The 12,406-nt window shown below is 34.4% G+C and overlaps 1 protein-coding gene across 2 annotated transcripts; it reads right to left on the reverse strand.

Annotated features, from left to right (window-relative positions):
- Positions 1–2: 2 nt before the first annotated feature.
- On the reverse strand, positions 3–3,267 carry LOC140754996 (UDP-glucosyltransferase 2-like). 2 transcript variants are annotated; one of them, XM_073090158.1, is made up of 4 exons: positions 2,428–3,267; positions 1,725–1,944; positions 985–1,204; positions 3–820 (listed from the first exon to the last, which is right to left on the reverse strand). In XM_073090158.1, the coding sequence occupies exons 1-4, from the start codon at positions 3,238–3,240 to the stop codon at positions 544–546; spliced, it is 1,530 nt and encodes a 509-aa protein (XP_072946259.1). In that variant the 5' UTR covers positions 3,241–3,267; the 3' UTR covers positions 3–543. The 2 variants fall into 2 exon arrangements, with proteins under 2 accessions (XP_072946259.1, XP_072946260.1); XM_073090159.1 differs by having other exon boundaries at positions 532–774.
- Between the last annotated feature and the right edge of the window lie 9,139 nt (positions 3,268–12,406).

Here is a 12,406-nt window from a genome sequence, read left to right on the forward strand (position 1 = left end):
CTGCTCCAACAGGCGATAAACAAGTTGACGACTTTTTGATGGAAATTCGTTATGATAATGATAATAAAAATTAATATAATTCTCGTAAGAAACATGGTAGAACCAATATAGATCGTCCGTGAAGGTACCACCGCCACTCCTGCTTCTAGTAAAGAAGTTGTAGGAAGAAACTGCCTCATCGTACAAATAGGTCTGGCGATAGTACATCCCCGGTCGAATCATAGCAGTTCTGCTAATTTTCAAATGGTCACATATTACTAGAACTGCTCTTTTGTTACTTAACTTATACAACAAAGGCTGGTAGCACCAAATTTGTATAAGAGATTGGACAAGTTTAGATTATACACAGAATAAACACAAGGTTAATTTGTCCCAATGAGACATTTGACAACACAAGGATGGAAGTGTTTCACGAAGAATAATTGTTATTTTGACATATTAAAATTAATGAAACAAAAAGAATGTACTTATTATTAACAATTTATTGACATGGAAAATAAATAGTTTTTATTTATAAAGTATTTTTTTTTATTTAAAAATTGATTAAGCGTTCTTGAACTTGATACGCCAGGACAAGATTTTTAGAACGTAAATCCAAACATGTCTTACGATAAAACAAGCTAATATGAAACCCATTAATAGTATCCCTAATAATTTAAGTTCGTAGTACTCTGCCCAGGACTTGTTCGCTGCCGAAGCACGTAGATGCTTCGCTCCGCCGTGCCGCAGCACGTGCTCCATCCACCAGATGGCGCGCTCCAATGGGGTTTGGGGCTGGTCGTGTATTATATTTCGTAATTTGACAATATTATTGCGGTAGCTACAAAAATACGTAAATGTATCAAAACTTCTTTTTTTTGACGTCTTTTATACGCATAGTCCACACGTAAATGATAGTATAAGTAGTGCTTATGCTATTGTGATTGGGTTAAAATTTATTTTAAACTACTCGATTCATTATTTAATAATCCCAATAGAACATACCTTTCATCTTCAATTATAGTTAATATCGCTTCCTTGAAAGATTTCGCTGTTAGCGAATTCATTGCAAGTTTCAATCCAATTTTGTGATACACATACTTCTCGGTATTATGCCATTGATCCCCAAGGCTGGGTACCCCGATCAGCGGTACCCCTGCTAAAATAGCTTCTTGTGTCGATTGTAGTCCTCCTTGCGTTATAAATAACTTGACTTTTGGATGACCTGTAAAATGTATTTCACTAATAATGTTCCATGGAGACGCAATGGATAAGATAGTCTAAAACTGCAATATTCTGTATTCTGACTGATTTATAATTATATATAAAGTGGGTTACAGAAGTCCGTTGTAGTGACCATCAGTCCATCACTACATGTGCCGTTACTTCTTCAGTCTTATGAAAAAATAAAGCAGTGATAGCAAGACTAGGTTTGCCAATATATTTGTAAGTATATTATTAAATCTTATTTTGAAGCGGATATTACGAATTTTGACGTTAGTACATTATTATCCAGTTGTGCAATCATAAAATTAATCTTCATAGTTCCTTTGTTTATAAATGAGAGAATTTTCCATACATGGGTGCGTTCTTTTTCCGCTATCTTGCCTCAAATAGCCTATAGAGAAACACTTTAGATACGGCGTATATGTTAGCTAGCTAAAGTCGCTGTCACCCGAGTCCGTGGTCGAGCGGTCAGGCATTAACTAATTTAAAAATAACTTTAAAATATCTAACATACTCACGAAGCAAATCCATCTGTGGGAGCCATTTATAAATTTTAACATTTTCCGATACTTTTATTTTATCATCGTCCCATTTCCACAATATGCTGTATTTCAATTGACCAAATGTTTCGACCATCGATTCAACGATGTGTAATGGTACTTGTGATGAGTGCACGTTAGTTCCAAAGCTCACATATATCACATCATACTTTGAAGAGTTTAAATACGTTTGGAGATCCTGTAATGTTTAACCACAAGCCATCTGCATCATCAATCTCAACTGTTTGTTCATGCAAACTTTTGCTACGATGAATCATAGAGAGACAGCAAGATAAACGGCACTAACACTGCTTTATGAATTTAAAATATAGCAACATAATATTTAAATGAATATATTAATTTAAATAATACTTACAGAAGTAGCAAACGAGCATTCAGTTCAGCGGATAGTAAAATACTGCCGCCCATGGGCATTTTTTATCAACCTCAAATAAATCATTACAGTCCTACCAGATGTTGCTACCCTGAGGATTAAGTAGGAAGGCCTCGGGTGGTGTCTACTTTACAACACTCTCCAAACCGTAATACAACGGCGTTTAGCGCCGCTTTTATAGCTGCTGCAGAATTAAGTGTAGCGGTGGTGCCTCCAGATTCGAACCACAACCTTTAAATTAATTGTTTAAAGATAGGAAAATAAATAAAATATTCATATTCGTCTTACCTTTGGCAACTCTTTTCCAGGTTTTTGATGTATTCCTCCAATGTAAACTATATTTGACGGTATCGGCTGATTATTTGCCCATATGGGATCAATATTTAAAAAGAACATGTCAATATTATCGTATAACTTACTTAAAGGCGGTATTTCGGGCCCAAAAAATTTTCTTATCAATTCATTCTCTTCGGGCTCGAAAGATTTATACAATTTTTCGATTTTATAATAATAGTAGAACTCCCGAATTTTTTCCCAAATCGTAAGATTAAAAATCCTCTGACTGATTACTGAGGGATAAAAGATGGGGTGTATAGTAACTCCAGCAATTTCGTTCGTGCCAAACATTGGTCCGAATGAACTGACTTGAATGACGGGTGATTTGAAAATATGAGAAAGTGCTAACGTAGGCCTAACACAAGCTTCTAATAACAATAAATCAAACCGGCCACCAGTATCAAGTACTTTTTGTACTTCTTTTTCTTTCATTTGAGCCTCGAACACTTTAGCGAACAATTTGAACGCAACACTTGATTGTGATAGCAAATAATTACCATCACCGATATTGAGCCTAAAGAACTCTTTCCTCCATGCTTCATATGAGATGTTATGCACATCTATTTCTATAAGGTTCGCTGGTAAGTTTTCTTCAGTAAATGCTGGATCTGGTGTTATGACTATCACTTCATGTCCGCGCTTTGCAAGTTCTTCAGTTAATGGACGGAAGACGACTTGATGACTTATGGACGGTGTTGGAAAAACTGCTAATATCCTTCCTGCATCTGTTGCGGTTATCAAAGCACATATCACAAGATTGATCATTTCTAAACTTCGCAAAACGGTCTGGCAACATGATTCTTATACCCAGTCTTTTGTACTAAAGATTCTGCATAATTGAATAATAAATGAAACCGTCCACATTATATTAATATTCATGTCTAAAACAAAATTATGCTAATTTAAACACTGTCATGTTTTTACTCTTTGAATCACAGCCTTGCATATAAACAAAAGACAAGTATCGTGTATTCAATGTATACGTTTCCTTTAAAAATAACAAAACTTCACATTAGTCGAAAATAACAGATTGACGATTTTATTTATAACTTTTTAGGTCAGCCGCATTGTTTATATTAATAACGTACAGGAGAACAATAAGTACCTCTGTTGTTTCACCTACATTGCGCTGATATCCCAAACATGTAATAATACCATCATATAATTTGGCCTGGTCTATAAAACCGATTTTTCAGCGCCGCTGCTTTGTGTATTCATATTTTTTCTTCTGACATGAACTAAAATTATTGTTACTAATATACTAGGACACATGTCGTACATAAGTTGACTATAAAACGTCGCTAGATTTCTATACAAATAATCTTTCTTCTAAATTATGTCAACTATCCTTGAGCTTTAAGGGACAAAACTGACGAAGAGAGTTTATAATACGTTAGGAAGTAATTCTCTAACATGCGATAAAGTAATAAATTTTATTCCTGAAGTAACTATAAATATACATCATGTATTAACTAAAATAGATCCCATGGAACTGAGAAAGTTGGTAAATTGGCGTTTGACACTGGAATAAACTTTGCTAAGTTATTCCAAGCAAATAACTTTACCTCGACAAATCCCTTTGGCGTCTCTCGTGAATTCCATAAATGTAAACTTAACAAGTATTATAACTTTCATACTGTTATACTCAAACCGAAGGGTTTCCGTGACACGGACGGATTACATTCGGAAGACTAAATCAATAAGTAAATTGTTTTTGCATTACATTTTTCATTACAAAACATATGTACAGTCGAATTGGAAAATCTCCTCCTTTTTTGAAAAGTAGTGATAGCCTAGTGGTTATGAAACTAGATGTTTTGATTGAAGAGTCTGAGACTTTACCTGAAGTCGATTAAAAATAAGTTGCAACGCCTGAAGACTACGAAAGGGTCCAAATGTATATAAGTCATACCGACAAAGTCCATACAAGTAGTCAAATTAAATCAGATCAAATATCTTTATTTGCTTGAATATAGGTATAACATGTTTTTATAGTTAAAATATAAAGATCGCTGTATTCCACCCAGCAAGGTAAACAAAACTTAATAATGCCTATTAAGTAATAAAATAGAATATTAATTTATGTTCATACCTTGTGGTGTCCTAGCGCCTATATACAAATCAAGGATTTCAATCTAGGTCAGACATCTTAAAGATGTATTTACTCGTTTTTGTCGGTTCGGGGTTAAGGTTGTGTATCTGTAATTAAAAAATATTATTAATTTATTTAGTTATTCATGATAATTATAAAATCCTCAGACTAATTTTATTTATAAAACGTAATACGTTACATAATTTTCAACGGAAGCTAATATGGGATTTATATTTATTATATTGTATTAATTTTAGTTAGTATAGTAGTATTTCATCACTAATAAGGGTGAAAAAAAAAATAACAAAAAAATACAACAGACTTCTATGCCACTACAAAGTAAAAAATAATTCTTTGGCACAGGGAGATCTCCCGCCGGGGTAGGTGATCATGCCCGGGGATCGGCCGTGCTCCGACAGTCTCAATTTGGAACTTGTATATATGCAGCCGTCCGTGAAGTACCGGAGAGTAGCTGCATCAGGATCAGGAAGCGTGTCTTCGTGCGCTGCGATGAACCTGATGGGCAGCTGAACTGGTGCTGTGAGGATGCAATCCATGCAGGGATCGAGGTTGCCACCTTCGATGAGGGTCAGAAGGGGCGTATTCTTTGTCAGGGGTCACCACTTTGGCAAAGGGAGATCTCCCGCCGGGCTAGGTGATCGTGCCCGGGGAGCGACCGTGCTCCGACAATCTCAGTTCGGAACTTGTATATATGCAGGATATTTAGAATACTTCGATAGCGTGATTCAGAATACTCGTGGCGCCATCTCTTGTCGAGTAGCGGGAGGTCGCCACATCACCCCTGCTCAGACCGGAGCGCCACAATTCAAATAAATGTTGGCTTAGTAGATATTTCTAAAGTCGGCGCTCATATTAGACACGCTGTTTACATCGTTATCCAACTAAATATATTGAGCGCCGACTTCAGAACTATGTACTAAGCCAACATTTATTTGAATTATTTTTTACTTTGTAGTGGCATAGAAGTCGCTTGTATTTTTTTGTTACTTTTTTTTAAGTTCTAGGTTAGTTAATATTAATCAATTTAAATACAATCTTGAATAGCAAACAATAATTATAATTATGGAATACAGTATAATAGTTATGTCAGTTATAAATGTTAATGTTGAATGATATAAGCATTGTTCCTGTATATTACTTGGTTTTATGTTTAAGTTACATAACTAAGACTTATCTAAAAAAATCAAAGGTAAAGTCTATAAATCCAAATTTGATTAGGGTGTTGAACTATCATCCCCATACGGAAACTTTTTCCAGAAATACGTCCTTATTTGTCGAAACATTTTAGGTGAAAAAATCGTATTTTATAGAGATCTTGTATTCTATATTTACGAAATTCTATCGCAAGATACATTAAAAGTTGTTTAATAAAAAGGTACATTTTGAGAACTTTCTTGTATTAAGAAGTTTCGGGACTTCATTTTACTTAATACTTCGTAATTTTCAAAACTTTTAAAGGAACTTGTCTAAATACTGTTGAAAGAAATGTGGCGAAAACAAGTAAAGTTAAGGTCAAGGCATAATTGTAGAATTTAATAAAAAAATACTTATGTAATTCTGATATAATTGTGTCAATGATCTTACTAAGTTACTTAGCAATTAAGTTAAGATTAAAACTACTTCGCAACAATCCTCTACAAATATGTATAATGGTATATATTTTAAACCATGCAGTGTGTACTAGAATTGAGTAGCTCGCGAGTGAGTGATATAAAAGATATATATCTTCACCAAAGAGCTAATCACTCATCAACTCCGACGATTTTGAATTATATCTTTATATTCGCAACTCAACAGTGTTATACTCGATCGCGAGTGAGTGATGAGTCAAATGAGCGACTGACTGAGAGAGTCTGATTTGAGTCAAATGCATAATTAATACGTAATTAAACACTAAATTAAAATCCTTTTTCTTTGCTAAGAATATGAAATTAGGGATGTACAAATAGTGTTGGCTGTGAAATTCATATATAATTTCTTGCCAGTTTTGTATTAATTATAGGAATCAAAAATGTTGTCAAAACATTTTGATCTGATTCTCTGAAATACCGATATAAAATGTCGCTTATATCGTTACAGAGCTACTGAGCTAAAGTGAGCTACTGAGCTAAAAGAGTGATATATATCACTGAGTTCAAAAGATATATCCCTCTTTTCACTTTAGTGATATATTTCGCGCACCTCTAGTGTGTACCACCCTCCCACCCTCAAAGGATGCATGCCGATAAAAATATCAAAAATATACACCACTATACATATAGGTGATATGTATGGTGGTGTATATTTTTAACTTAATAGCATGGATTTCCGCAAAGTAACGCCTGATACAATTAACTTACTATTGCAATATAATAATATAATTTGCAATTGCAATTAATAAATCTGGTACTTTTAATAAAGGTAGGTTTGGGGTTCGACTCAGCAGCACCACCGCCACACCTATTTCGGCCTCATGACAGCAGTGTTAAACGCTGCTGTGTTCCGGTTTGAAGGGTGTGGTAAGGGAGACATGCTTTTCCGAGGCGTTCCGAGCGAGCTTAGTCCTCAGGGGTAGTGGCGCATCTGTTGCCGAACTCAGGTAGGAATATCTAATTCGATCTTGGGCTTATTACAGATGTCCACTTACCATGAGGTGGACTGCATGCTCTTCCTCTCCTATATTATTAAAAAAACTTGTTTACGATTATATCAACTGATAGAGTTCAGATGTATGCTCGATAATGTCTAAATAAAAATAGCTACAGTGGCTTAATAGACATTACTGACCTGCGAAATTATATGAAAGTTCTAATACGTGGTTTTATTTTTATTTAAAATGTTATTAAAAATCTATCTCAGACTTTATAATATGTACCTGTCATCATCATTATTCAAGTACCTACCACTATTGGGGTTTTCTTCGGTTCTACTTTAATGAGAAAGGCTTAAGTCCATCCACCATGCTGGCCAAGTGCGGATTAGTAGCCTTCACACTCATTTCATAATGTTTTTTCACAGAACTCTCATGTATGTAGATTTCACAAAGCAATTGATAATTAATTTCTAATTACAATGTTAATAAAATTATTATTTAAAAAATATATTTAAAAATTCAGAATTTTTCATTTGAGATTTGAATAACGTGAGCCCTGAAATCTCCATGTCGAAAGGTCGAAAATACAAATCTTTAGTGTCTGAAAGATTTTATTTTTAAGAATAAGCGACAATACGGATTTTTTTAGGATAAAAGTAATAATATATGAGAGTAAAAAATTCAGTTTAATTCTTGTTACACATGCGGGATTGGACCGATTTTTCCGATACAAAACGCAGATGGCGAATTGTGAAAGAAATGAAATTTCAACGTCACTTCGGTGACATCCTTGCGTACGTGAGCTGAATAGAGCCGAGCTTCATCTCAAATATTCTACAGTACGACTGCAGTTTTGTCGAATTTGTATGACAAAGTAACCAACTGCTGATTCAAACGGTTGTTTGAATGTATAATGTATAGAAGTGCTCCGTTGTTCATGTTCTGTTATCTTTGATATTTGACTCTATTCAAATTCATGGCAAGAATGCTGGTCGTTATACGAGAAACCGCGTGATTTCCTTTTACGTCTTTCGAAGGAATCATCATCATTATTATCAACTCATTTCTGAGCAAAGTCTCACTCAAAGTTTGGACTACCAGGAGTTTGGACGACATTATTCAAATGCACAAAGAAAATTTGAAAATATAACAATAGTTTTTCAAAGGATTACTAATAAATTAATTATGTTGCCATGATGTCTAAAGAATTAGGGTTAAATCCACTATGAAAGCACAAAAACGCACTCAAGCAACCTTCTTACCTATGCTTCACAGTTAAGAGTCTTATATAAAAATCCGGCGACACCAGAACAAAATCTAGGCGCCATGATTACACGGAGATAGCAAATTACACGAAGGAAGCGACCAAATGAAGCGAGAATACGATTATTTTGCTCGGGGACTTGCGAAAATTTATACGAAATGTTCGCTTTTACTTAACGGTGTATGGCAGGGGACAACGATATCGCGGAATAATATTCGTGGAACCTTTAAACGTTTCATATCAGATAGATGCTTAATTTGTAAGCTACTTAAAAACTGGTAAAGTAAGTTAAGTTGCTGCAATTAAATGATTGTATGGTGAAGGTAAGCCTTTACTACATCTTAAGGTTAGAGGAATAAATAGGAATATTAGTGGATTTTTTTGTCGTTTGATGTTAGATAAATAAGTATTAAGACTAAAATATTTACAAAGCTAAAGATAAGGTTAAGGAATGGTCACATTTAGGGTAAAGAGGAAATATTGCAAAAATCCTTGTTGGTGTTTGAAATAAAATAAATAATTGCTTAGGACTTTTTAAAAGAAATTGTCACGAAGTTCTCACATCTCACATTTTTGTGTGAAGTTTACCAATCTCTCATACTTCTAACTATTTCTGTTTCTTTCTCGTACTTGGCCAGCGTGGTGGACTATGGATGAACTGCTTCTCATTGTGAAATTAAAATGAGCACACAGACAATAATGAGTCAAAGCAATAAGGGTCTGCTTATTTTAAACCACTAGGATTACATTTGTGTGAATATTTAACTGATTTTGCAATTAGTAATATGTTTATAAGGATTTTTCTTTTGTTAAACTCGCACCTCTCATCACTGTGCCAGTCCCAAGAATAGCCAAATGATGCAAATTAGCATATCTGAGTCAGGTCGGTCGGCATTTGTTTATTTGTTGCATAATTTGCCACTTTCCTGTTTCAACGAATTTCATTGTATTGTTTATTACTTGAGTTCTGCTTACTTAGTTTTTGAATATACTAATAGACTGCTCTAAATATCTGAAGAAAACTCAATTTACAACCCAAAAATACTTTTATAAGCTTTTATTCGTTTAGGGTTCCGTACACAAAGGGTAAAATCCGAATCCTATTACTAAGACTCCGCTGTCTGTCCGTCTGTCACAGGACTCTATCTCCTGAAACGTAATAGATAGACACTTCATTTTTTACAGAATAATTATAAAGGTGACCGCTATAACAACAAATGATAAAAAATAAAAAAAGAAGTTATAAATAAATGGGGTCCGGATACAAGAAACCGCTATTTCTCGACGTTTTTCGCTTTATCTATTTAACTGTAATAGGTAGACAGTTAAATTTCTTGCAATTTATTTACTTTAGTGGCAGCTATAAAAGCAAATACTAAAAAAAATATGAACATTTTGGTGGTACGGAACCCTCCATGTATGAGTTCGACTTGCACTTGGCATTGTTTACTTCGTATGAATCTAAGGTCAAATCTTGTAAATTAATTTTAAGCCAGTTGACCCAAACCGAACCGAGGTGAAATATTACATTTACACTTAATTTTGATTATAATATGTACATTATTATTCTTATCTTAGTGACATTAACATTAATGTATTTAATCTTCTAGCACTGTTTTCGTATACGATAATCTTCGAAACCCTTCAACTGATGTCAATGAAATTTTGTGAGTGCACATGTTTCTATCACATTTAAATTTAAAAATATGATTAATTCGCCAAATCAGTCTTTCATACATTATCTAAGACTCTTCCGCTATATATAACATCAATGTTGTTAAAGTATGAAGCGACCAAGTTCTGATAGGATTTTAAATTTTTAAAATCCGCAACCTTTGGAAAGTTCTTGTTTTGGAAAGTTTGTCGTTTCGAAAGTTTTGACGCTGGAGTTTCAACCGTAATCTTTGAAAAATGCGCTACACATCAACGAGTATTAATACTTCTTTAAGGCGTCAAGTATTTAAGTATAAACTTAAATACATGACGCATCAAATGACACTATGGTCATGATACTTACTGATACTGATTATTCATAGTTCGATTCAGGTTCGTTAGTTAATGATTCTTGTGATTCACATTAGTTGTATTGCTACTTTTGTTAATTTGCGTTAAATTAATTAATTTAAGACTATCACTTTATTGTTGTTCATTGCAAGCAAATATCTTAAAGTTATTTTCTAAATGTCCAAAACCAGCAATGTATGTTTCAATGTACCAGAGATGTTCAAGATGCATAAGCTAAACTTAATGAGTGAAATGACCCGCGTCTCACAGTGGATCCAGGTTCGATTCTCGGCCAGGCACATCAACATAATGAGTTTGGATTTCTGTCCTGGGTTTGGGTGTTTATGTCTTTATTTTAGTGTGTGTCTCTGGCACGTACAGCACAGGGAATTCTTCTATGGAGCTGTAAATGTAGGAAGCGTCGTCTCTTTCTAATGTACTATAAAATTATATAAATAGCTACATCGATTACAATCCTTACCCTGCATCAGTTGGTCCAATCCTTAGCTAACATTCTTCTATATAAAATACAGCTAATCCAGAGCTAGACAAAAATTAAAGCAATCCTATTAATAGATTCGACACAACCATAGCTTACGCACCTCACTCACGTATCTCTATTGGATAGACCACTTATACTTGTTTACCTTTCTATTTCTATGGTGGCATATCTGAAGTGAACTTACTGTAATCCCAAGCTTATCCCAAGACACGTTTATACTTGAATTCTGACCCGCTAATGCGATTTGCTTTGTCAGCAACTTCACCCCAAATCTCAATGGGAATGATTCGGAATTGCGTAAGGAAATCCGTCAGGATTGATTTGAGGGGAAGTATTGCAAAGACGCTTAAATGTTAATACATCGTATTTTGGATGGCAAGATTTGATTTCGATTTTCATTTGTTTTTCACATTAAAATCGTACCTGCGAAGTTCTGCAAGTTGACCTCTAATCATGTTATGGTCAATGACCCTGTCGATTACGCATGTGTAAACGCGTATTTAAATTACATTTTCATACGTTGCGGACACGTGTAATATATAATGTAATGACCCTACTCAAATAAGTAGGGTCATTACATCCTCTTCCTCTGAAAGGCATGTTTATTTGTGCCGAAGTACTTATGAGGCAATCTAGACTTTTTTATCAATGTTATGCCAACGGACTTAACAATTAGTGGAGTCAATAATTTCCGCCTGGACACTTTGCAGCAATGTTAGATATGGCAAATGGTACTGCTGTCAAAACTGGATTATGATTTTCCGTTCCGACTAAATCATCCTCACTAATATTATAAATCCGAAAGTAACTCTGTCTATCTGTCTGTCTGTCTCTTCTTCACGCCTAAACCACTGAACCGATTTTAAAGAAATATACTTATTATAATATGATAATAATATTATTATATTAGTCATATAATAATTAATAATAATATTATAAATCTGAAAGTAACTCTGTCTGTCTGTCTGTCTGCCTCTTCGTCACGCCTAAACCGATTTTAACCGATTTTAATGAAATTTTGTATAAAGATAGTCTGAGACTCGAGAAAGGATATAGGATAGTTTTTATCCCGGTAATCCCACGGGAACTAGGGATGACGAGCTAGGATCGATTAATCGGAGAATCGATCTTTTGGACCAAATTATCGATTATTTTAATCGATATTAGTCAGGATCGAATCGTAAACTATGCATTTGATCAAGTGATGATCTTTAGTAAAGTTGTTGTTCATGAGCCCACGTAGGTTTCAGAGTTGGTACGACCAATTTTCGCCAGATGGCTCCACTGTCATTCCAATGAAGGTACGAATTTTTAGTTATATGTATGTTAGTATGTCATATAATTTCCTTTTAAACGCGGGCGAAGCAGCGGGCAAAAACTAGTATTAAATATTTTATTTTCAATATCTCATATAATATTGCGACAACAGTCACTGACGCTACCGACATTATCATCATCAAAAATATTTAAAACAAA

Source organism: Epargyreus clarus, unplaced genomic scaffold, assembly GCF_041222505.1.
Source record: "Epargyreus clarus isolate Ecla_fem2 unplaced genomic scaffold, WU_Ecla_fem_2.2 ptg000032l, whole genome shotgun sequence".
In the NCBI taxonomy this organism is placed as follows: domain Eukaryota; kingdom Metazoa; phylum Arthropoda; class Insecta; order Lepidoptera; family Hesperiidae; genus Epargyreus; species Epargyreus clarus.

What these genes read in the sequence shown, in the direction of transcription:
- LOC140754996 (XM_073090158.1), bottom strand. Translation starts at nt 3,240, where the DNA reads ATGATCAATCTTGTGATATGTGCTTTGATAACCGCAACAGATGCAGGA. An exon ending in CTGGAAAAGAGTTGCCAAAG is followed by an intron (nt 1,945 to 2,427) that starts GTAAGACGAATA and finishes TAAACATTACAG; the next exon opens with GATCTCCAAACGTATTTAAA. An exon ending in CCCACAGATGGATTTGCTTC is followed by an intron (nt 1,205 to 1,724) that starts GTGAGTATGTTA and finishes TACATTTTACAG; the next exon opens with GTCATCCAAAAGTCAAGTTA.